Raw genomic sequence first — 26,596 nt, 5'->3', positions numbered from 1 at the left:
ACCATTCTTGAGTGCTTTCAGAGCCCCAAAATGGCAGCTGTCAGTCCTTTCGGGGTGCTATAACAAAATACTTTAGAAGGGATAATTTATGGCCAACAGAAATGTATTGCTGAAAGTACTGGAAGCTGGAAAGTCTAAGACCAAGGCTCCAGCAGATTTGGTGTCCAGGCCTGTTCCTCATAGATGGCACCTGCTATGTGTCCTCATGTGATGGGAGGGCAAAAGGGGGCAAACAAGCTCCCTCCAGCCTCTCGTACAAGGGCACAAATCCCACTTGTGAGGGCTCTGCCCTCGTGACCTGATCACCTCCCAAAGACCTGACCTCCTGATCCCATCACTTTGGGGGTTAGGTTTCACCATTGGAATTTGGGGTGGAGGGCACCAACGTTCATCAGACCATAGCAGCCTGAGAAGATGAGAGGAAGAGCAGAGGCCCCACCCACCTGGAGGGCCAGCACACCACAGGCCCCTGGAAATCACTGCCCCCTTTCTCCCTCCTCATTTGACACATTTGTCAGCTGCATTTCAGGTCGGGTCCGTTGTTTGCTAATGGTCAGCTTACTTTCCCCACCAGCACACCTGGGGGGACCATTCACCTTCTCTGGCAGTAACAGGGGCCAACCGTGGCCTTGATGCTCAGCAGGGAATACACTCGCACCTTGGGAGTGATTCCAGCAGGATCCCTCCTACCTCCTTTCACTGGTGCCAGTTGCTGTCAGGACTGATATCTGGGCCTGGGTGCTTCTGGGAGCCTCTGACCTTGGGGCTTCCCTCTGGGGGTCATAGACACCTTTGATTCATGCACTGTGGATCTCCTGTAAAGGTCTTTTTCTCCCAGGAAGGAAGCCTCAAGCCCTTGGCTCATTTGTAGAGCTGCAACTTCTAATAACACTTCCTGATTCAGGTACCCCCCCTCACATACTCTTTTTCCAACTTGGCTCTGATGATCCAAGGGTCCCTTTGCCCTGCCTAGGGGAGAGGTTTCCCGAGGCTTGTCGTTTTAGTTTACACTCATTTACTAGGGCAGGGTTTCTCAAGCTCAGCACTACTACTATTTTGAGGTAGGTAATTCTCTGTCATGGAGGGTCTGTCCTGTATATTGTAGGATGTTTAGCAGCGTCCCTGGTCCCTACCTGCTGGATCCCAAAAGCACCCCCTATCCAGGGTGTTAAAACTAAAAAATGCCTTCAGACCTTGCCAGAGGTCCCCTGGGGGGTGCAAAATGCTTTGTACCCTCCTGCCTGAGCCCCATTGAGAATCTCTGAGTGTGATGAAAAACACATGGAAAAGTAGATGGAATTTCCACACTGGGAAAAGATGCTTGTTTCCACGTAAGGGGCTAGGCTTCTGGCTGTCCAGCCAGCTACTCAAATTTGACCTATTTCCCAATTTTTCTATAAACAGATTATTTTTATTCTCAGAGTAGTATGAGTCTTTGCCTGGGGGAAAAAATGAACAGAAGTAAACAATATACTCCTGTATGCCCTCCCTGCTAACCTCATCTGTCACTGCTGGCCTGAGATTTAGAGAATGAGGCACTCAGACATGATCTTCGGGAGCCCCGCAAACAGAAGCCCCCTTTCTCTCTTCCAGCTGCCATTGCCTTGGCCTAGGACGCTATCATCTGCCTCCTCAGCCAAACTGGCAGCCTCCTGACTGGTCTGCCTGGCCCCCGTCTTGCTCTTTTCAGCAGAACCTCTGCATCAGGCCCTCTAAGATGCAAATTACATCATTCCACTCCTGGTCTAAGCCTTCAGCGGCTCTCCGAGCTTTCAGGATAAAGGCAAACTTCTCACCATTTGAGCCTCTGCCCTTGGATCCTGCATGACCTAGCTCAGCCAGCCTCTCCTGTCCCTCCCCTCTCCCCCTTCTTCAAATCCCTGCTCCTGCAGCCACCCTAAGCCACTTGTAGCCTGCAGAGATGCGCCAGGCTGCCCATGCCTCTGGTCCTCTCTGTGTGCAGGCTGTTCTGTCTGCCTGGAATTCTTTCCCCTTTTGTCCTCTAATACTTATTCTTCCTCCCAAATCCAGTGGACGCATCCCATCTTTTTGGGTGCTGCCTGCTCTCCTCCTCTGTGTTCACACAGTGCTTTCTGCCTTGACTGCAGTGTTTATCCTACTCCACCTGAATTTCTGATTTACTTCTTTCTTATCCTTGCAGACCTGAGGCCTCTTGAAGGCAGAAACTACTTCTTAATCAGCCTCAGATCTCTAAGTCTACAACAAGCTGGGCGGCCCTTTCTAATGGGCACATTCTTTAGCTGTGCAAATACCCACACTCAATGTGTGTCCCCTACAAGGTGGCTCTATATAACTCTGCCAACACTGCCTTCTTATCTTGTCATTCCTCTTCCAGAAGCAGGGTGTTTCAGGCTCTTTTCGTGTGCCTCACTATTGCTCTCCTTTGCCCACCACACTTGCCATTATTCGTTCATTCATCAAATATTTGAGTGTCACCTTTATGCCAGGCTTTGGGTCAGAGGGCTATTCTGTCTATACAAAATGCTTCCAATAATGAGGAAAACCTTCTTCTAAAAGCTGCCCCTTTGTGTCTAGAACATGGATGTGTTCATTAGGGCCTCCTGGCACCCCCCAGAAGGTTACCAAGAGCCTTGAAATTTGACCAAGGGCCTGGGATAGACTAGAGGGGGAGGGTCTACTCTACCTAGCCGTGAAAAAATCCAGTGAATGATCCCATTCTCCCAAAACAGTCAGCAAACCTCCCTCTTATCAGAAATACTCGTGTCCACCAGATATAGTCCATAAGTCATTAGGAATTAGGTCAATGAAAGCTCATGCACGGCTAGTCTCATCCTAATTGGACACTCCAGTTGTCATTCCCACGACTTTGGTTAATATAAATGCAAAAATGAATTTTTAAAAAATCTTTCAGCCTGGGCGCAGTGGCTCATGCCTGTAATCCCAGCACTTTGGGAAGGCGAGGTGGGCAGATCACTTGAGGTCAGGAATTCAAGACTAGCCTGGACAACATGGTGAAACCCTGTCTCTCCTAAAAATACAAAAAAAAAAAAAAAAATTAGTTGGGCATGGTGGCAATTGCCTGTAATCCCAGCTACTCGGGAGGCTGAGGCTAGAAAATTGCTTAAACCCGGAGGCGGAGGTTGCAGTGAGCCAAGATAGAGATCGCACCACTGCACTCCAGCCTCGGCAACAGAGCAAGACTCCATCTAAAAAAAATGTATTTCAGAAGCTCACTGGTGGTTTCTTATTTTTCTTGTGAAGACAGGACACTTCTCAGTTGTACTTTTTAAGACCTTTCAACAGAATGATGAGGCTGAGGCCCCTTCTCAGCTTCCCCTTTCCTGTTTTATGCCTTAGATGGGTGGTGCCCACATGTTGGTCCCTCCAAACTTTCTGCTTTAGAATGACCCCATTCTAAAGTGGCCCCAGAGGGTCGAGATTCACTTATACAACTTCAGAAAGCAGGTGAGGAAGGTGCTTCTCTGGGGAACCCTGCCTCGGGTGAGAGTTGAGATTCCAGTGCTTGGGTGTCACCAATTTATAAGGAATTCAAGAAAATAAAATAATCAGCATGGTTGAAGGAAAGGGAAAGTGACTCAGAGGGAAAACTTCCCAGCCTGGCCGTGGAAACACGTGATGCTGGTTTAGCATATCAGTCTAGGGGTGGGGAGCTGTTAGGAAAGCAAGTAGAAGAAAGGTTTTGATCCAGAGGACACAGAAGGGGATGAGAAAAGAAATGCCCGGGTGTCAGGGGTGGCATCCCCACTGAAAGACTACAGTTCTCAAATACAGTTTTCATTATCTAACTTTCCTCTTCTTGACTCTTTTCCCTTGTTCTCTACAGATGGAAGCTGAACTGGAGAATTTCCATAAGCAGAACACTCAACTGGAGCTGAACATCACAGAATTGTGGCAGAAACTGAGAGCCACCGATCAGGAGATGCGCAGAGAGAGACAGAAGGTGTGAGGGTTTCAGAGTCTGGCAGTTCTTGGATTCGGGATCTGGCACCTATCTGCAATGGGCAGCTGGCTTCCAAGAGGCAGAGCCAGCCCACTGCGAGGATATGTTTCCCATTTTAACTCACATTCTTTACTTCTCCCAGCCCTGCCTGATTTCAGGCCCATGTAGATTTACATCACTGAACTCATCTGAGACTATAAAATGACTTTGGGTAAGTGATCAAGGAGGTGGGAAGCCAGCATGGCAGGAATATTTGTAGCATTTGGCTTCTTTGGAGGAGGAAAGTACGTGCTCAGAGAGGCAATTTGTTGCCGCTGGTTTAAGGCTTTGATGACTGAAAAATTGCCAAGGCCAGGGGAACCTCAAAGGTCATTGATTCCCATTTCTCCATGTTATAAATAAGAAAAATTAGGCCCCAAAAATTGGGAGGTTAAGAAACTTCACCCAGCACCCACAGCTAGTTAGTACACACAGAGCTAATAGTGGAATCTAGGTTTTCTGGATGTGGGCCAGGACACAGTTGTGCCCTCCTCCCTAGCACAGGCCACTCCTTAACATTTGTTGAATAAGATTGGAACTTTCCGTCCAGGCACAGTGGCTCATGCCTGTAATCCCAGCACTTTGGGAGGCCGAGGCAGGTGGATCACGAGGTCAGGAGTTCGAGACCAGCCTGGCCAACATAGTGAAACCCCGTCTCTACTAAAAATACAAAAATTAGCCAGGCATGGCGGCACACGCCTGTAGTCCTAGCTAACTGGGAGACTGAGGCAGGAGAATTGCTTGAACCTGGGAGGCGGAGGTTGCAGTGAGCCAAGATTGCACCACTACACTCCAGCCTGGGTGACAGAGCAAGACTCCATCTAAAAAAAAAAAAAAAAGATTGGAAATTTCCATCTTCTGCAGTAAGCATTAACTAACTCTGCACTAGGTAACACCAGCAGCTGCAGAGCTATAAACGTGAACTGATACAGATCCTGCCATTTCCATGCTGAAGAGGATGACTGGGGATTTGTGGCATGTGCATAATAGTTATATTGAGAGGTAGAAAACGATGGAACATGTAGAAAGGGCCATGGGAGCAAGGAGAAATGACTTTCTCCAGGTCAGGGTTGGGGAAGACAGGTAAAAGCATGATGAAGAGGGGACACTAGCCCAACTGTGTAGATGAACCAACCTGCCCACTCACAGCAGTGCTCCTGACTATCGGGAAGGGTAAGCACTGGATGAGCTAACACGGGGGACGTGGAAGCCCTGGCCAGAAATCTGCAAGAGAGAAATGATGCCATCTATCTTGGCTCTAAAGGGATATGGGTGACCACATGAGCTTCCTTTCATCTTGTAAGGCCTGTGGTCCTGAAAGGGAATCAGAGTCAATAAAGGAGCCCATCTGTGTGGCCTCTTAAGGATGAAGCCCCAGGTAGGCTGTTCAGGCTGGGTGTCCAGCCGAGGGCAGGTGCACAAGACTTTTCGTGCCTCCACCTGTTGGCTGTGTGCCCGTCTAAGTTTCTATGCCCAGTGTGGCCCCTGGCAGTCAGCTGTAAGTCCCAGATGAGGCATCTCTTTTCCCTTTCTGTGCCATTAACCTCTGCCTGCAGCCCCCGCCCCTCTACCGAGAGCACCCTACAGCACCAGAAGGAAATGTCTCTGATTGCAGGAGCGAGACTTGGAAGCGCTGGTCAAAAGGTTTAAAACAGACCTCCACAACTGCGTAGCCTATATTCAGGAACCGCGGCTGCTGAAGGAGAAGGTTCGAGGTCTCTTTGAGAAGTACGTGCAGCGAGCAGACATGGTAAGCTCAGCCTCCCCTCCTGCCATGCACTGACCTCCGGGGTCTCCTCTCCCTCGCTGAGAATCTCCCGGGCCCCGTCAGGTGGAGATCGCAGGGCTGAACACAGACCTGCAGCAGGAGTACGCCCGGCAGCGGGAGCACCTGGAGAGGAACCTGGCCACTCTCAAGAAGAAGGTGGTCAAGGAGGGCGAGCTGCACCGCACAGACTACGTCCGCATCATGCAGGTACCTGCACGCTCCCCTCGGCCCCTGTGGAGGCCAAGCCATCCAAGATGAGAGATCCCATCAAGGGTCCCTCTGAGACCACCTGTCTTCAGGGCTCCCCAGGTGTCTGGGGGCCCAGTAGCTCCCCCTAAAGTCTTATTTTGGCTCCTCTCCTCTGAGCTCGTCTTGGCTGTGACTGTGGCTGAGAGCTCACCTAGGAGGTTTTCTAGGCCCTTCCATGCTGCACCCTGGCCTCCACCCCACCCAATGCCCACCTCCCTTCTCCACATACCCGATTCCTCTTTTCTACCCCATCTTTATCCAGAGCACACCTGTGTCCTGCCTCACTCCTCTCATCAGCCCCTTGGCCCTCTAGACCTTCATCCACATCATCTTACCTCTCCTGAGCCACTTTCCCTTCTCTCTTCCATTCCCAACTCTCATTTCACCTGACTTTGTTTTGCTCCTTTGTATTCTGCTACCCATATCTCGTGGCCACGCCTCATCTGATTTTTCTGGTGCCTCAGGTCCCTACCCTTATCTCTTGTGTCCCAAGTTAGCCACACCCTCCCAGAGCTGGCCTCACTCTGGTTTAATAAGCGCCTCACACCCACCTCCCTGGATCCTTCATAGGCTGTTCAGAGAGCCTGACCCCATTACTGCCGCCTCCACACAGGCACGTTATCAGGACTGCCAGTCGGGATTCTTCTGCCAGATTTCTGTTTGGGTATCAGTATCGTCTGAGGCAATTAATGTGAATTAGTATCAAAAGGGAACATCAGAATCACATTTATAAAGCACGTACCTTTTTATGTTCACATTTCTTTAATGCCATAATTAAAATACTGGAATGAGAACAGGTTGCAGTTAGATTGAAACAAACCAGTTCCCAGCTTGGCCAGTTCATACACAGCTGGGCAGAGCGCATTGTGATTCAGGCCAGACCCAGGCAGGGCTGGTCTCATGTCATCTTACGACCAGTCCCTGCTGAAAAGCAGCCCAGTCCATCTACCCTTTGCCCTACTCCTTGGCCATGAAAGCCATCGGAGGCCCAGAGATAGAAGTGCTTCCAGCTGGTGGAGCCCTGAGACACCAGCAGCCGCACACTGAGCCACTGCTTAGGGCCTGGAGTGCCTAGAGCATGGAGAGCCCCCTGGGGCTCTGGAGTGCAGTGAGCAGGGAAGGGAAACCAGGATGACAGCAGGAGCAGTTGTCAGCTGCTGACATCACCGAGCACCCTCTGTGCCCTGTCACCAGAGTACAGGCCTGAGGAACTGGGTCCCTCTCTCCATGCCAAGCAGCCAAAGCAAACATCGATGTAGGAGGAGGAAGATCACAGGCTAGCCAGAGGGTGTGAGCGTCAGCATGAGGCTGCTGGGGCGGGCATCCTGTCCTCTTCTGCTTCCCCATGCCCCGGAGGGTGCTGGGCCAGGGTGGGGTAGAAAGCAGAGGAGACCCAAGCGGGCCTCCTGCCCAGCCCTGCCACTCCCTGATGGCTGGCAGAGGGAGCCATCAACAAATGAAGTCCCGGGAAGAACATTTTCTCCAGCAGCATTGTAACCTATGTGCTAGGGAGTCCTGTGGATCCAAATAAGTAACTCCAGCAACTGCAGGGAGTAAGAAGGGGCCCAGGGTGGGGGGTGTGTGGCAGGGGGTGCGGGTCTCCGGGTCCCTACCCCTTCAACCAGAAAGAGACTGCTTGCTGCTAACAGTGGAGCTCTTTTTGTTGGAAAAAAGTCTGGAAGATTTTTAAAAAAGAAAAGTTTTCAAAACCACTGTGCCGACCCTGGTTTACCCTGCTCCACCACTCCTCTGCCAGGAGACCTTGGGTAAATTCCTTAACTCAAGGAGCCACCTTGCCTATTTGTAAAACAGGGAAGAAAACACCAACCTGAGAGTGGGGGGTTCCTGCAAGATTGAATGGGACAACCATATAAGGCACTAGGCACTGGCCTGGTACAGAATAAGTGCTAAAAAAAAAAAAAAAAAAAAAAAAAAGGCAATTTCCAGCCGGGCGCAGTGGCTCACGCCTGTAATCCCAGCACTTTGGGAGGCCGAGGCAGGTGGATCGTGAGGTCAGGAGATCGAGATCATCCTGGCTAACATGGTGAAACCCCATATCTACTAAAAATACAAAAAATTAGCCGGGCGTGTGGTGGGCACCTGTAGTCCCAGCTACTCTGGAGGCTGAGGCAGGAGAATGGCATGAACGTGGGAGGCAGAGCTTGCAGTGAGCCAAGATCGCGCCACTGCACTCCAGCCTGGGCGACAGAGCGAGACTCCATCCCCCCCCCCCAAAAAAAAAGGCAATTTCCATCCTCTTCATCCAAGCAAAGGACCTATCCAAGAACCAAGGTAGAAATCCAGTGGGAAAGCCTAGAAGCCCATCACAGGATGGGCCACGGGTGCCTGTGGACTGCAGGTGGCAGGGGTGGAGGGTGGAGGGTGGATGGCACAACTGATTCCAGACCCTCAGTTGGTGGCCTTGGTGTGTGCTGGTCAGGAGCCAGCTGGACCTCATCTTCAGTTGCCATGGCCCTGGCACTTCAATCCAAAAAGGCTGAGGAAGGCCACAGCAAACATGGCATCTAAGAGTAACTCATTAGAAAATAACAGAAAATGAGGTCACTGTCTCATTTGTATATTCAGACAGGAGCTCAGCCTCCCCACTCCATTCCTCAGCACACTGGCAGATATGAAAATAAGAGTTGCTATGAGATACAAACATCTAGGACATGCATTTTATTCATTCAGTACACATTTTTTGAGGGCTTCTTGTACAGCAAGCTCTGTGTCAGTCACTGAGGATTCCAAGATGAACGTGATAGTGTTCCTACTCTCAAGGAGTTAATCATTGGGAACCTGGACCAGATACAAATAATTACTGCTCAACTCATTGTATGCAGTGCTGTGGGCTCATCCTGGAAATGGGGTTCAGTGATGCCTTCAGGACTTGTGGAAGGTTTCTGGGGCAAGGGGCATTTGAGCTGAGCCTTGAAGGGTGAGTAGAGGTTGATCGTGGAACAAGTCAGGGAAGAGACTTCCAGGCTGTGGGAACAACCTGAGAAAAAGCAGAGAAGAGTGAGGCCTGTGAGGTGCTTGGAGACCCAAGAGTCCACGAGAAGAGAGTCCAAGTGGAGAAGAACCCACTGAAATGGTTGGTGGCTGAGGGTCATGTTGGAAAGGGCGTCCATGCCATGCCAAAAAGTACAGATTGTCCTGTAAACAGGCTCCACCCAAGGTTTCTTAAGTAGGGGTGTCTTTGTTTTGAAAAGACAAAACACTCCATTGGCAAGGTGGGAAGACTGGTGGGGAAAGAGGCAGGTGGCGGAAAAACCCATTAGGAAATGACTGTCATGTTAAGGGTAGATGAGAAGTACTTGGAAAGGGGAAAGTTGTGGTGTCAAAAGGCATTTCAGAGTAGAAATGACAAATAGAAATGTCAGGTTAGACATGGGAGGAAGGTTGAAAGGACGGAGAAGGATTCCAGGATGGCTCATTTGTGCAGTTAGGCAGATGGTGAGCCCACTGACTGTGGGTTCCAGAAAGATGTCACTGATGCAAGGATTCCAAGTCCATGGAATAAATCTGTTGCCTGCTTTTTCCAGGCTGTGAGGTACTGCCATATTCTAAAGGCATCGACTCAGGCCATGCCATTAGGGGGTGCTGTAGGCATTCCCTTCTCTTCTCTGCTCAATACGGAGGTCGGAAAGACCTGCCAGGGTCATCAGTCAGTTCCAAAGGCCAAAGGCAGTCCTGGACAGCTTGGCAGAGCCCCTTTGCTTAGAAAGCTTTTTACATAAACAGTTTCACATCCCCCAAGACTTGGCACGTTGGTGGACCCCAGGTCAGATTTCCTCTGCAGCTGTGTAGACCTGGGTGGGGGTCTGGAGGATTGGAGGGGATTTTGGAGGTCAAACTGACAAGGGAGAGATCAGGAAGAGAAGGCTCGGCAAACCCATTGCATTCACATTTTTAATCCACAAAGCCATCCAAAGCAAAAACGGTCGACCTCAATGTGACCTCGGGACCCCTCAGAACACAGGCCATCCCAGAAAACATTTTGCAGGTAGCCCAACTTGTACTTATTGGGAGTGTCCTTGGCCATCATACTATGTGAGATATTGGAATGGAGGTGACATAAATGTGAGGGGGGACAGCAGAGCCTGGAAAGCAGTAGTCACGGAGGAGCAGGGCTCTCTGGATGGAGGCACGACAGGGTTCAGACACCAGCTCTACCACTGAGATACGGCCTCAGTTTCCTCACAAGGTTGGTGTAAGGATGAACTGAGGGACTGTATGCATGCTGTTTGATACATTTGCAGTGATCCAATCAACCCTTGCAATTGTGGTTACTCTTATTATCGTTATCATCAAGCTCTTCCTGCCTTAGGTTCTGCTTGCCGCCTCCTGGCTCTGGGCCTGGAACACTCTTCTCCTCTGTCTCCCCTGGGGTGACACACTGTCACACTGGGTTGGGCAGGGGCCCAACCATGCTTCAGCCTCTCATGGCAGCTCTGCAGTGGAGCCAAGCGGGACCTCCCACGCCTGGCACAGTGACCAGTGTAAGCTTTCAGGAACTGGTTCTTAGATTACTTTTCTTAAATGAATACGTGAATGAATGAATGAATGAACAGAACAAGAGAGTCAGGCTGCACTGAGTGGTGGGCCTCAATCATACTCCAAAAAGGATCAAGCCCTGGAGACCCATTTAGGTAAGGGAGCATCATGAAGATGTCAGAGGTTGGCAGGGGGGTCAGGAACAGGCATTCACACCAACAGGTACCAGGAGCCAGAAATCCCAATCACAGTGACAGGGCTGTAGAGGGTGGAGGGGGTGGGGAGAAACCAGGGCAGGGCTCCACTTGCCGGGGGGCCTTTACAGCAGAACAAGGGAGAACACTGAGAGCTGGTGACAAACCAGCAGGAAGGATGAACATCAGAATCAACTCAGACACAAAATCAATAGGACTCAGTGACAGAATGGATGGAGATGACCAAAAAGAGGAAGCAGCTAAAGATGCAAACTGTGAGAGAACTCGAATTGTGCTTTCAGTTTCTAGTGCTTATTCTGATGATTGTTATTGAGTTATTTAATGAGGATCAGGAGAAGTGAAGCTTAGCGAGGCCTACTGAAGGGAGAAATGGAGAGAGACCTCAAGCGAGCAAGCTTCCCCCTGTGGCTCTAAGACCTTCCCTTCTGTTCTGGTCTCTTTCACCTGTCCCTTATCCCTTGGTCTGTAACTTCCTTAGTAGTAAGAATCTCATCTTATTCGATTTGGTATCCACTGCATTAGTTATTCATTTTCTCATCCATTTCACAAATATTTAATGAGCACCTCTAACATGCAAGGCAGGGTCCAAGGTCCATAACCCAATAAATATGTATTGAATTGATCATGTCATGATATAAAGTCTGCAAGGAGAAGGTCCATGGGAGGATCTAGCAGAGTTTTACCAGGCAGCATCTGGAAAGGAAATGCGGGAAACCTATCACTGTTATGAGACAATTTGGAACTGTAATGTTCCCCACCCTCCCTCCCAAACTGGGGAGACCGAAGAATGACAAGTCCAGCTTGGTGAGTAGATGAGTTTATTTAGGTCTTCCATGTGGGGCACTCCTGGGCAGCAGCAGGACAGCTCTAGAGACCTGCTTTGCCTCACATCTCTAAGCTGCTTTTAAGCTAATTTTCTGGCTCTTCACCTACTGTGTATGTGCCATGGGACTGTTTTCCTTAGTAGGTTTTCAGATATCTTCTAGGATGTTTGGATTCTCAGGGACACCTGCTCCACAGCTGGGCACCATGGCCTTGACTAACTGCCTGGCCTTGAGGGTTCAGACAGTGAACATACACCCTTAAGTAACCTGGTCGGGGACCCATCACACTACAATCAACAAGGCCTGGGTTGGTTAAAAGGGTAAAGCATTCGATGGAGAAAACATCTGATTCAGAAACACAAGTACAAATCCTAGCATGAAGAATGAGGGGTTGACAATGAGGACTGGGCATTTCATCCGAGACAGAGAGATTTCATTACTATAAAGGAATACCTGAGGCTGGGTAATTTATAAAGAAGAGAGGTTTATTTGGCTCACAGTTCTGAGGGCTGTACAGGAAGCATGGCACCAGCATTGCTTCTGGTCAAGACCTCAGGAAGCTTTCACTCATGATGGAAGGCAAAAGAGGAGCAGGCGTGTCACATGGCGAAAGAGAGAGTAGGAGAGGAGAAGGGGCCAGTGTCGCTCTGTCGCCCAGGCTGGAGTGCAGTGGCACAATCTCGGCTCACTGCAAGCTCCGCCTCCTGGGTTCATGCCATTGTCCTGCCTCAGCCTCCCGAGTAGCTGGGACTACAGGCACCCGCCACCACGCCCGGCTAATTGTTTGTATTTTTAGCATAGACGGGGTTTCACCATGTTAGCCAGGATGGTCTTGATCTCCTGACCTCGTGATCCACCTGCCTCGGCCTCCCAAAGTGCTGGGATTACAGGTGTGAGCCACCGTGTCCAGCCGAGGCCAGGTTCTTTTAAAACAACTAGTTCTTGCAGGAACGAATAGAACAAGCACTCACTCATTACTGCGAGGATGGCACCAAGCCCTTCATGAGGAATCTGCTCCCATGACCCAAATACCTCCCTCTAGGCCCCACCTCCAACACTGGGGATCAATTTTCAACAGGAGATTTCGAGGAGACAAACATCCAAACTATATTGTAAGGAATACTGAAATTAAGTAATATACTGGAAGTCTAAAGGTGTAGATCTGTGCTTTAGATGAAGCATTTCTGGAGGAAAAGAATCATTGCGGTGTCTCTAGCCCGACCCCTGCTCCCTTCTGGGCTCCACAGGTACCTCCCCACAGCAGAGGACCGTTTGTCACAGCTCAGGGAGAACAGTGCTTAAGACCATCCTGTTCTCTGGGCTCTGACTCCGTAGCCACCACTCGTGAGATAATGTCCCAAGTAGAAGCACAGTTTGTTCCTGGCACAGGTCCATTTTATGTAGATTTGGCCTGCAACTGCCTTTTCTGGTATGCAGACCCTCAGGTGCTTTGCAACTGAAAGTGTGGTCTGGCCTGCAGACCAGCAGCAGCATCTCTTGGAAGCCCAGTGCAGGATTTCAGGGCCCATTCCAGACCTATGAGTCAGAGGGGCATCTAACAAGGTGGTCAGGTGATGTATTTGTATGGTCATACACAAGGAACTGCTGTAGACAAGCTGACTACTGTGGCTGTGGGCTCTTAAGAGCAAAGTGGCCAGTCTCTTTGGGCCCTTGGGGATGGGGCTCCTCCTTGGGGTACTTGTGCTGGGCGTGAAATGGAAGGCAGAGATTTGAGGTGTGGGAAAAGAGGAAAGAGACTGTTTGGTCCCAGGGTGCAGAGTCTGCACCACCTGGCCCCCAGCAAGCTTCGTCCTCACTCCTGTCGACTCCCCTCCTTTCACTCTGCATTCCAGTGATGCAGGACTGTTGCAGGTCTCCCCCACCCCCATCAGCTGTGTCACATTCTGTGCCTTTGCTTCTGCTGTTCTAGTTGTCTGGGACACCCTTTACCCTCTCCTTGGTGACTCCTTCAAGCCTCAGCCCAGGGGTCAATTCCTAGGAATCCACCCTAGTCATTCAGGCAGAAGGAAGCATCTTTCCTCTAGGCCCACTCCTCCATCACAGCAAGGTGGCCACCATGCTAAACTGTACCCACACCCCCCACTAAACTGTAAACTCCTCAAGAGCAGAAGCTAAGATTTACACTCTCTATACTCTAGGATTAACATAGTATCTCCATAATATTGGATGACTACATTATAGGTACTCAATAAACATTTATTAGATGAATGGTTGGTTGGATGGATGGATGGATGGATGGATGGATGGATATTTGTCAAACACAAATAAGAGAAGTGAGCTTCCAATGGATGCAGCAGATGTTAATTATCCATTTACTTTTCTGTTTTACTCACTAAATAGCATGCTGCTAAGGGCAGACCATATCCTATTTCTGTTTGCACTTTATGGACTTACCAGATAGCCTATAAATGTGGGTTCAGCAAATGAATGAAGTATAGCACAGTGCTTACGAACTCTGGAGCCAGACTGTTGGGGTTGGAATCCTGACTCTACCACTTGCTAGCTGTGTAACTGAGCAAGTCATATACCTCTCTGTGCCTCACTTTTCTCTTCTGTAAAATTGTGATTATAATAACAATTTATAATTGTTTTTGTGATTATAATAATAGCCATATAATTATATATATAATATAATAGCCATATAATAGCCAATAATTGTGATATAATAATAGCCATATGGTTATTATGATGCATTTAAACTCATATAAAAAGTGCATGGAAAAGCATTGTTGTTGCTGTTGACGTTGCAACAAGCATGGGTGGATGTGAATGGTGCTGAGTCTACCCGAAAGTAAGTTAGCTGGTTCCTTAAGAGGCTGAGCAATAGGCTGGAATAAAGGCTCAGGCCCCAATAGAGGATCCAGAGTTCTGGATCCAGACCTAACCCTGCCCATTCCCCATACACTCAGCCTAGGAGGGTATGCCTTGTGCCCACTGACCATTCATCCATCCACCCTCCCTCTCTCTTCCCCCTTTTCTGCAGGAAAATGTCTCTCTGATCAAGGAAATTAATGAGCTCCGCAGGGAGCTGAAGTTCACTCGGTCCCAAGTCTATGACCTTGAAGCAGCTCTGAAACTGACCAAGAAAGTCCGACCACAAGAAGTTTCAGAGACAGGTAATATCACCAGTGGCCAGGGGAGATGGGCACTGGGACGAAGGGATTGATGGCAGCTGCAGGCAGGTCTCCCTTTGGCTTCCTTCTGTATCAGGTCCCATCTACACATGGCCTTCTGGGATCCTGTCCGGGGCACACGCCTGCTCTTTGAGGAATCCATGAGGGCCTTCCCACACTCAGACACACACAGGTCCACAGTCCCCTGGCTGACATCCTTGAGGTTAGCTACCGTTCAGAATGCAGACTCTTTCAGATTTTAGAAAGCGAATACTTTATATAACATTCCCAGAGGGGTCTGGGGCAGTGCCCTAAAATCAAACACTTTAGTATTTCTGTAGTGACATATGAATATTCACACTAAGCTTCCTGAATTTAAAAAAGCACTCTGTTTTTAGATCTTCTTGCATTTTAGAATAGTGAATAAGGGATTGTGAACCTGTACAATTAAAATGAAGACAAAAAGCAAGATGAGGAGCTATTTAAAGGAAGAGGGGAAATAATTACATAAATATTAAATGAGTCAGTTACTGCAATTATATCCTAAAGTTCCTCTGAATTTCTGACGGCCAAGGCAAAAAGAGAAACAAAGAAATATGATCGTTTATATCATGCTCATTGTATGGCAAAAGGGAGCTTTTTTCTGGAGAAACAAACGTTTCCCTGGCAATAAATTCTCTGAGAAACTTACCACATGGATCCTTACAAAAGGAATGTGGAGTAACAATGAACAGCCTTTAATTACATATGCCGCTTTCAGGCCCCAAAGAAGCATTTTTCAAGTATCCACTCCTTATCTGGACAATCGATAAAAACCAAGAGATTAAGGCATCTCTATGGCAAATTAAGCCAACATGGTTCGTTTTTGTTTTCTGGTGGTTTACATTAAGGAATAAAGATTAGAGGCTTGAACTGAAATATCCCATAGCTATGGATTGGGTCTCTGAAGTGTCAGTTGTCTCTTGTCCCATGGTCACATAAGATTATGATGAGGAAAAGTGGCTGAAAGGTACACAGGAACCTTGTACTATTTTTGCAACTTATTGTTAGTCTTCAACTATATAACTATATACATTTAATTACAAAATTAAATACATATATAAGATTTTATATATATGTATATAATTTTGTTGTCTTGTGCACTTTTGGCTAGGGTTGAAGTTGAAACAAGAGTAAACCCTGAATAGTACCTGAAGTGGCAATACCAGGCCTACAGGGTTGATGTGAGAGCACAGCGTGTGTCATAAAGACTGAGATACTTGGGGCCAGGTGCGGTGGCTCACATCTGTAACCCCAGCACTTTGGGAGGCCGAGGCAGGCAGATCACAAGGTCAAGAGATCGAGACCATCCTGGCCAACACTGTGAAACCCCGTCTCTACTAAAAATACAAAAATTAGCTGGGCGTGGTGGCGCGGGCCTGTAGTCCCAGCTACTCGGGAGGCTGAGGCAGGAGAATCACTTGAACCTGGGAGGCAGAGGTTGCAGTGAGCTCAGATTGCACTACCGCACTCCAGCCTGGACAACAGAGTGAGACTCCATCTCAAAAAACAAAAAATAAAAAAACAAAAAAACCTGACATACTTGACTTCTCAGAGGTGAAACCATCTTCTCTTGAAAATAAAGCACAGATGTGAACAATTGCAAAACTTCTCTTAAAAAATGTTTCAGGCCAGGCGCCGTGGCTCACACCTGTAATCCCAGCACTTTGGGAGGCCAAGGCGAGCGGAACACTTGTGCCCAGGGTTCAAGACTAGCCTGGGCAACATGGCGAAACCACATCTCTACAAAAAATACAAAAATTAGCCGGGCATGATGGCATATGCCTGTAGTCCCAGCTACTCGGGAGGTTGAGGTGTGAGGATTTTAGAGTAAAATTGATCACCTGAACCTCAGAGGTTCAAGGCTGCTGTGAGCCATGATCACGCCACTACACTCCAGTCTAGGTGACAGAGCAAGACCCTGTCTCAAAAAAAAAAAAAAAAAAAGTTTTAAATATGTCCAAGTATCCTAACAAATATTCATTTGAGACCTCCTCAGGATGCCATGTGATATAGCCAGAGTCTTCATATTACTATCTTGGAGATTTCCAGACATATACAAAAATTGAGAGAGAAGTCTAATCAATTCCTGGGACCCCAGTCCCCTACTTCCAACAAATATCAACTCCTGTCACTTGTGATTCATCAACATACCCCCACCCCGACCCAGAAGCCAGAGTGGTGAACCTAGAAGAAATCCAATGTATGCCACAAAACCCTCAAAAGGCTCAGGAATGATCAGAAGCAGATATCTCTGGAGGTGGAAGTGAAGGTAGGGCTGAAAACAGAAAAAAATCTGTTTAAGAAGCTGTTAGATCCACCTACTATCCAACACAGTGGCTAAAAACAGACCCACATCAAGTCCATCATCTTGAAATTTCAGAACACCAGAGTATGAGGAAAGAACTCCTCCAGACTTCCAAAGGAGTTAAGGAAAATTTTTATACAAAGGATCAAAAATCACAATTACAGGATACAAAATCAATGCACACAAAAATGTTGCAATTTTTATATACTAACAATGTACTATCCAAAACGGAAATTAAGAAAACAATTGCATTTACAATTGCATCAAAAAGAATAAAATACTTGGGAATAAATTTAACTGAAGAAGCAAAAGACTGAACACTACAAAACATTGCTGAAAGAAATTAAATACCAGTAAGTGGTGGATTGGAAGACTTGTCATTAAGATGTCAGTACTACCCAAAGTGATCTGCAGATTCACTGCAATCCCTATAAAAACCTCAATGACATTTTTGCAGAAACAGAAAAATCCATTCCAAAATTCATATGGAATATCAAGGTACCCTGAATAGCCAAAACAATCTTGAAAAAGAAGAACAAGGTTGGAGGTCTCATACTTTCTGATTTCACAACCTGCAACAAAGCTATAGCAATCAAAACAGTGTGATACTGGCGTAAAAACAGACATACAGACCAATGAAATAGAATATAGAGGCCAGATATAAACCCTCAAATAAATGGTCAAGTGATTGTCAACAAGGGTACCAAGATCATTTAGTAGGGAAAGGACAGTCTTCTCAACAAGTAGTGTTGGGAAAACTGGATATACACATACAAAAGAATTAAGGTAGACACTTACCTTACACCATATACAACAATTAACTCAAAATGAATCAAAGATCTAAACAGAAGAGCTAAAACTATAAAACTCTTAGAAGAAAGCATAGAGGAAAAGCTTCATAACATTGGATTTGGCAATTATTTATTTGGCGAATGACCCAAAAAGCCCAGGCAACAAAATAAAAAATAGATAAGTTGTTTGTGAGATTTGCAGCAATGTAAGCAACGCAGGCATGTATGTGAGATTTGGCTCCATACTAAATCTGGCATCATGCTTAATTGTATTAAAAACCTGAACATATTTTGTTTTCGAGTACATACATGACGGCCCATCAGTGATAAACAGCTTGAGATTAAAAATTACTAGAAAGTCTCACCTTTTTTATTACTACTTAATCCAAGTGAATGTCACTTTAAATTAGTTTGAGAGAAATTCTAATCAATATAATTTCCTTAAGGACAAGGCCAATGTTTCCTGAACATTAAAACTTTGTACCCATATCACAGTTCTTCTTCATTAAAGGAAAAGATCTAAAACCAACACAAACTATTGATTCAAGTGACTCACACTAGAAACAAACACCACTCAAACAGTTCCACTTTCATCCACCTCTCCAAACAACAATATATAATGTACTATTTCTGTTCAGAACTTATAAAAGCCTTCCACTAGAAACTAAAGAACATGGATGATTTTATACATATGCATACACAAGCAAAACACAAAAGAGAACAAACAGCAAACAAATAAAAATTAGAAGCAAAACAAACAGGAAACCAACCCCAACATTTCCCCACTCAGTCTACCCTGGAGACTACCATGTTACCCAGAGCCCAAAAAACCACATGATTAATATTTTATTCTTCATACACAATTCAATATCCTTAAGTCCACCAATATCACCATACATCCTGTGCAATCAAGAAATTCACCCTAGGTCCATGACCTATTAGTAAGTACTCCAGTGCCAGCACTATTGATGCAAAACAGCAAACACAGTGTGAAGCAATACAGGCATGTATGTGAGATTTGGCTTCACACTAAATCTGGCTTCATGCTTAACTGTATTAAAAAAGAATTGCCAAACTGCCAATGCATTTGTTTAAAATATTTCTTATTTTGCCTTCATCAAGACTAAGAATTTTAACTATGAAAGTGTTAATTATCCAAATTTCTCCAATTCTTTATAAGGTTTTAAAGAATATTTTATTATCTAAACTTTCTAATTTCTCTGTATGTGCAAAGAAACAAACAAAAAAAAACTACATATGACTTACACAGACCATGCGTGACATGCTTAAGCTTTCCATCCAGTCCCAGATTTTATTCTTCTTCATTTTTCTTTAAAGAACCAGTCATTTGGCCAGGTGCGGTGGCTCATGCCTGTAATCCCAACACTTTGGGAGGCCAAGGTGGGTGGATCACGAGGTCAGGAGATCGAGACCATCCTGGCTAACATGGTGAAACCCTGTCTCTACTAAAAATACAAAAAATTAGCCGGGCGTGGTGGCAGGCACCTGTAGTCCCAGCTACTCGGGAGGTAGCCACTCAGCTACTGAAGCAGGAGAATGGCGTGAACCCAGGAGGCAGAGCTTGCAGTGAGCCAAGATTGCACTGCTGCACTCCAGCCTGGGTGACAGAGCAAGACTCTGTCTCAAAAAAAAAAAAAAAAAAAAAAAAAAAAACCAGTTATTTTGCTCCAGGACAAAAATTCATCATACAAAATTCTTTCTCATACAAACTTACTATCTTCTCTTTATAACCTTCCTTACCAAAAAATATATCTCCATATCCATAACTTTCTTCACATCTCTCTCCCCTACCTTGTTTCATAAAAAAATTTTCTTTTTTTTTTTTTTTTGAGACAGAGTCTCACTCTGTCGCCCAGGCTGGAGTGCAGTGGCGCAATCTCGGCTCACTGCAAGCCCTGCCTCCCGGGTTGACACCATTCTCCTGCCTCAGCCTCCCTCGTAGCTGGGACTACAGGCACGTGCCACCAGACCTGGCTAATTTTTTTTTGTATTTTTAGTAGAGATGGGGTTTCACCATGTTATCCAGGATGGTCTTGATCTCCTGACTTCGTAATCTGCCTGCCTCAGCCTCCCAAAGTGCTGGGATTACAGACGTGAGCCACAGTACCCGGCCATAAAAAAATTTTCATGTCCATAATTTGAATTAACTTTTAATAACTTCTAAATTAGACAAAATTATTTTTTTCTCACTAATAACATCTTTTGACCCATTTCATATACAGAATTATATATTAACTATAATTATTATCCTTAATAACCTTAAATTTTAGTGAAACCCTAAAAAGCAAGAAATCCTGAACTATCAGATATGAGCATTTTATACATGAGAACAATTCCACAACTTTTGGAAACATATTTCTCCATATCATAACCTTTTTTTTAATTTTATTTTTTGAGATGGAGTCTCATTCTGTCACCCAGGCTGGAGTGCAGTGGCGTGATCTCGGCTCACTGCAAGCTCCGCCTCCTGGGTTCATGCCATTCTCCTGCCTCAGCCTCCTGAGCAGCTGGGACTACAGGCACCCACCACCACTCCCAGCTAATTTTTTTTTTTTTTTTTTTTTTTTGTATTTTTAGTAGAGACGAGGTTTCACCATGTTAGCCAGGATGGTCTCGATCTCCTGACCTTGTGATCCACCCCCCTCGGCCTCAGCCTCCCAAAGTGCTGGGATTATAGGCGTGAGCCGCCGTGCCCAGCCCATAACCCTTTCTTAATTGGAAATGACCCAGATACCCAGATAGCCAATGAGCATCAAAAATAATTTTAAGATTTTAAGTTACACAAAAAGTTTACCTAAAACATTTATCCCATTGACATGTATTTGGTTTCTTCATTTTTAACAGTTTATCTAGATTACTTCTGAAAACTGAGATATTAGACACAATTATACAAAGTTAGTTATTTCCTTGTTAACCATTTCTTTTTTTTTTTTTTTTTTTTTTTTGAGATGGAGCCTTGCTGTGTCACCCAGGCTGGAGTGCAGTGGTGCAATCTTGGCTCACTGCAACCTCTGCCTCCCGGGTTCAAGCAATTCTCCTGCCTCAGCCTCCCGAGTAGCTGGGACTACAGGTGCACGCCACCACACCCAGCTAACTTTTTTTTTTTTTTTTTTTTTTTTTTTTAAGTAGAAATGGGGTTTCACCGCGTTTGCCCAGACTGGTCTAGAACTCCTGAGCTCAGCCAATCCACCCACCTCGGCCTCCCAAAGTGTGGGGATTACAGGTGTGAGCCACTGCGCCTGGCCCAACCATTTTCTTAATAGCCAGTGAACATCAGGTGCTCACCTAAATAAAAGGCTCAAAGTTAAATACATAGATATTTTTGCCAATAACTCAGAAGATTCACCTAACAACATTAAATTAGTCTCATCTGTCAAAGAAGGCATACCAAAATCATTTTGTTTTGGCTAGATTAACAGCTTTATAACCTTCTATGCCAAACACTGAAACCTCAAAATATCTAGCAGAGACATATATAAAACCCAAACAAAAATGTATGCTGACAATTTCATTCTACCAATAATTTTAAAGCCGGTTTGTTTAGTAAAGATTTACATAAGTCACGTGAACTTGAAAATTGCTTGGACTTTTTCACTTAACGTATGAGTGCTCTTTTACTTATAAGCCAATTTGGTAGACACAACATGTAACAATAAGTGTACATACAAATAGACACATACAAGTAGACACACACACAAATGAAAATCCAATAATTTTACCTTAGAACTCTAGCCATGAAATGCCAATACAAGCGTACTGGTTTTACATGGTTATACGTTGTTTGCCCCAATAGTTAATCCAGTGAAGAATATGAACCAAAATTTTGGGTAAAGCAGTGTCCATGGCAGTTTGATTTTTAAAGGCCAAACTTCCCCGGACTCCAAAGAACACTGGGGCTAAACAGCACCGAAGGAAAACATCACATATTAACCAGGCCCAACTCTGCTTAGAACAGCAGCACAAAAGCCTGGATCCATGCAACTCCATCCCACTTTTCCATTCAGCAGCAAAGTCCAGATTCCAAACAAGATTGGGGCCAAATAGTATTGCAAAAGAATATCAAGTTGGCTAAATTCTGATTTCCCATGACTATATCAAACACACACAATCACCAAAACACTATCCAACTGCTGCAGCAACAAACAAGCCCCTAGTGTCCAAACTGAAACAGCCAGGGTGCACCCTTTCTCTACTGGTTGGGCTTGATCGACCTGCAAATGGAAATTCCATAAAGAATTTCCCAAATTGAGAGGAGCTGATCCCACTGTCTGGTACCCAAAAGAGACACTCACTTTCCGGGACGCAACACACAATTACAAACAAGTCCTCAAGAGTGTCCATACTGAAACAGTCAGGGTGCTTCCCTCTCAGTCAGTTGGTCTTGTTCCACCTACAAATGGAAATTCCTTTAAAATTTTCCCAAATTGAGAGGAGCAGATGCTGCTCACCTATCTGTGTACAGATGTCAAATTTCAAAGGCAGTTCTTCCAAGGCAATCAGGAACAAAGTTGGGGCTGGCTGTGGCAGGGCCAGAGAGAGATGGAAATTCACCTCCAGCCAAAATTAGGTGGGCAGCTGCTTAGGAGGGCTTCTGAGACTCTCAGCCCACAGCAACCGAGCTGCCATGAGCAAGACATTCCCGGTCAAGGAAACAAAATATATTGCTGAAACACCAGGAGTTTGGTCAAGGTCCTGGTGCTTGCAGCATAGAAAGCCAATCACTGGGAGGACAAGTATTACCAAGGAAGAAGGCTTTAATCAGGTGCTGCAGCCAAGGAGATGGGAGCTCAGTCTCAAATCCATATCTCTGACTGACTAAAACAGGGAGGGTTTATATACCAGGGAAGAAATATTACATGGGTAAGAAAACAAGAACTAGGGAGGGGCCAAGGGCCACCTCGTGCAGTGATCTGGTAAGTTTCAGTTCTTTGACATTTCCTTTTTAAGGAGCCTGAAGGTCCTTTCCTGAAGAACGAACTCAGATAAAACAAATACAGGTTTCAAGCTTTAAGAGAAGAAGGGTAAATTTCTATGTTTATTCAAAAACAACTGTCTGTGGAACTATTGAGACAGTTTCATTAGCAATATGGACATATAAAATTTCACAAATGAAAAAACAAAGCAATTATTAACTTTAGGAAACACAAATTATTGTATGGAAAAGAGAAATGAATCATTGTATACTACATGGCTCAACTGTGACCAGCAGTTATATAAATCATAATTAAATTCTGACTATTGATCTACTCAAAATTAGGAGGATGAAAGGACGGGAATTTGCAGGGGCAGGGGAAGGTGCTGAAGGAAAGCTAAATCCTCGTCTTTCATAGAGAGAAGTCAACAGAGAATGCCTAAAAATGATAAGTCAAAGAAGCAACGTAAGTACATTAATCAAAGCAGAGTATGGAAGTAGATATAAAGGAATTAGCTAAACTAATTGAAATTGTTGCCTCTGAGGATTGAGAAATTGAATGGAATGTAGAATAAGAGATACTGTTATTTGTAATAAGCCTTATAGAGTTATTTGACTATGAGCATATATAATTTTCATAAATAAATTAATAAAATATTAGGAAAACCTTGCTTTCCTTCCAGTTTACTATTGCAGGCACATTTTTATTTTTCTCCCCTTATGCATATGGGAAAACTGACAAGGATATCTGTTTTAAAAACAAAGAAAAGAAAAGAAAAGAAAGAGTCAAAGCAAAATAGAACGAATTAAGAAACTAAAGGTTGACTAGAGGAGAAAACTTATCTTGCATAAGAAGATGGGTGAGAAACTGTTTGTGTCAATCTTGGCTCTGGATGAAGGAAAGAAAAAACTTCAGACAAGGTCTCTGCATGACAATTTCTAACCAAAAGTCCCTACTCAGACAAGTTTTAGTCTAGAATTTGCATTCAATTTGTGGCTCAAGGCGATCTTGGCTGAAAATTTACCTTAAAAGGACCCCACAGTAGTAGTGTCCCTAGGCCCCAAGCAGAAGCAAATGCAAATTTTCTCTGGAGGAGTACCTTTTAAATATAGACTTCAAAGAATTCCCATAAATAGTGTTCTGAGGAACATGAGCTCACAATCAAAAGTCATTAAATACTTGAAAAAATAAACCACCAGAAGTGAAAATCAACAACAACAAAAAAATCAAACTACAGAATAAAACCAACAAAGACTCATAGCTAGTATGATTATTAAAATAAGAAAATTTCATGTCTGAAAAAATAAAAAAGGAATTTGAAAATAAGACAAAAAAGCAAAAGTCTTCCAAAATTGCATAGGCAGATTTGAAAAGGAACCAAATAATACTTCTAGAAATGAAAACTATTATAATTAGAAGCTCAATGGACAGATTGAACAGTAGATTAGACACATCTGAAGGGGGAATTTGCGAGCTAAAAGAATAAATTGCCCAGATTGCAGCCCAGAGAGATAAAGATATAGTAAAAGACAAAGAGGAGAGAGTGGGATAATGCAATGTATGTCTAATTGAAGTTTGAGAAAGAAAGAATGAGGAGAGGCAACATTACAATAAGGCACAGCCAAGAGTTTTTCCAGAATTGATGAAAGATGCCAATCATCAAATCCAGGAAGCCCAGTGGATCCCAAGCAGGGCGCATGGGACAGGAGGACAGGGCAACTAGAACACTGAGGGTGCTGTTGGGAAGATGGAGGAAGAAACTCACTGGGGTCTAGCTGGCCAGAAAAGGGAGTAAATCTAAAAGGAGCCAATTTGGTAGGCAAGAAATTGAGTTGTCCAGGAAGAGGGGGTTCTCAGTTCAGTCCAAGATCATGTGTGTCATGCATAGAGCAGTTACAGCAGTTGTGGTCAGAGAACAGTGCTAGAGTGAAAGACCTAAAGCATGGCATCAGGGGAAGCCACAGGACTGGGTGCTGGCATGGCGTGGAGGCCAAGGTCACTAATGCTGCAAGTTCAGCCTTGCGGGGCAGGGGTGAGCCGTGGACCCTGGTGGACACTGCCATTGCCCAGGATGATGCCAGCACCTGAGACAGGGAGGATGACTCAGGGGAGAAAGTTCTCAAGGAACAAGGTATGAGTGGACACACCTGGAGAGGCACGAAGGGGTCTGTCTCCAGGAGCAGGGGTTTTGCACAAGGAGAAAGACTGGCAGTTCAGAAGCCAACATAGGTCAGGAGAAGAGTGCCATCCTGCTAGGATGTGGAGAATGGGAGAAGGGGCCGCCTCCATGGGTGGGGGCCTCTGTGCAGGAGGATCTGGGGGCTCAGGAGAGGGGCTGGGCTGGGGTGGTTCTCAGTATTCACCTCATCACTCTGAAGTATGCTGCTTCACTTCTCCATCTCTCTGCGAGACAGCAAAATGGCTTATCACTGTACCTCCAGCATCTGGGATTGAGTGCTCCACAGTAGGTGCCCAATAAATGTTTGAGGAAGCAGGGAGGGAGGAGGGGAGGATCGGCTCTGCAGCAGTGCAATGGACAGGCCCACATGAGTCCTGTTGTCTCTTACAGAACCCAGCAGGGACATGCTCAGCACAGCTCCCACCGCAAGGTTGAATGAGCAAGAAGAAACTGGGAGGATCATCGAAATGCAGCGCCTAGAAATCCAGCGCCTCAGAGACCAGATCCAAGAGCAAGAGCAGGTCACAGGGTTCCACACCCTCGCTGGAGTTCGGCTTCCTTCCCTCTCCAACTCCGAGGTAGACTTAGAGGTGAAGACCAACTGACCCCCTCTGGTGAGCCATCTCCAGCCACAGCCAGAAGAAACACAGCATGTCTGTCCCCAAGCCAGACCTGCGGTTGGAGTCTGTATGGTCCCTGCAGCACTGACCCCAGCAACCTCTTTCTCTTGCCCTGGGGAATTTGGGACACAGAATAAAGGTGTTTGCCCACACCTTGTCTAACTTCTGCTCAGCTGGGGGGCCAAGGCCAGAAGAGGGAAAGAGGGGAGGCTGAGGACTGGGGGCTCCAGCTCATCTGAAGCCACCTCTGCTTGTCCCTTTCTGGGCACAGGACTGCCTGGCACTGAGAGATCACACTGGACTTGGGCTCTCTCCTCTGCCAGCTCAGGCAGGACCAAAGCCTGTTCATTCCTATCTCCTTCAGGAAATGCAGCGAGGCTTTCTAAGGACTTTTTTTTTTTTTTTTTGAGACGAGTCTCACTCTGTCGCCCAGGCTGGAGTGCAACAGCGCAATCTCGGCTCACTGCAAGCTCCACCTCCCAGATTCACGCCATTCTCCTGCCTCAGCCTCCTGAGTAGCTGTGACTACAGGCGCCCGCCACCACACTCGGCTAATTTTTTGTATTTTTAGTGGAGACGGGGTTTCACCATGTTAGCCAGGATGGTCTCCATCTCCTGACCTCGTGATCCGCTGGGATTACAGGTGTGAGCCACCGCACCCAGCCACACTCAGCTAATTTTTGTATTTTTAGTGGAGACGGAGTTTCACCATGTTGGCTAGGTTAGTCTCGAACTCCTGACCTCAAGTGATCCACCTGCCTTGGCCTCCCAAAGTGCTGGCATTAAAGGCGTGAGCCACCATGCCCAGCCTCTGAGGGTTTTTTTTTTTTTTAATCTGTGTAAAGAAGAAGGAAAAGATGACAGTAAAATAACAGACATGGAAGTGTTGGAAAAATTCCCCAAAGTCTTACATTATCTGCTGACCCTGTTCTTGGAACTGTAAGTAGAGCCCTGCCCTCATTTCCCTTGCCTCCATGTCATTCTAGACTTGTCATCTTTGTTCTGCAGAGTCTTGCTCTGCTCCTCCATTTCTGGGGTGAGAGAGGATGCACTTCT

The 26,596-nt window shown here is 45.9% G+C and overlaps 1 protein-coding gene across 20 annotated transcripts in view; it reads left to right on the top strand.

The window, feature by feature from the left end:
• The window catches only part of CFAP57 (cilia and flagella associated protein 57), an 84,758-nt gene extending 59,066 nt beyond the window's left edge, over positions 1 to 25,692 (top strand). For 12 of the 20 annotated variants that reach the window (XM_054666029.1, XM_063781756.1, XM_063781725.1 and 9 more), the window contains 5 exons: positions 3,827 to 3,943; positions 5,598 to 5,732; positions 5,814 to 5,957; positions 14,540 to 14,672; positions 25,311 to 25,692. In XM_054666029.1, the coding sequence (XP_054522004.1) occupies positions 3,827 to 3,943; positions 5,598 to 5,732; positions 5,814 to 5,957; positions 14,540 to 14,672; positions 25,311 to 25,525 (744 nt within the window). In that variant the 3' untranslated portion in view covers positions 25,526 to 25,692. Of the gene's footprint in view, positions 1 to 3,826; positions 3,944 to 4,085; positions 4,155 to 5,597; positions 5,733 to 5,813; positions 5,958 to 6,569; positions 7,903 to 14,539; positions 14,673 to 25,310 lie in introns of those variants that run through there. The other 8 variants (XM_063781762.1, XM_016960636.4, XM_054666035.1 and 5 more) reach the window with 2 other exon arrangements.
• Positions 25,693 to 26,596: the final 904 nt, after the last annotated feature.

Source organism: Pan troglodytes, chromosome 1 (assembly GCF_028858775.2).
Source record: "Pan troglodytes isolate AG18354 chromosome 1, NHGRI_mPanTro3-v2.0_pri, whole genome shotgun sequence".
In the NCBI taxonomy this organism is placed as follows: domain Eukaryota; kingdom Metazoa; phylum Chordata; class Mammalia; order Primates; family Hominidae; genus Pan; species Pan troglodytes.
This window is presented reverse-complemented; position numbering and strand designations above follow the sequence as displayed.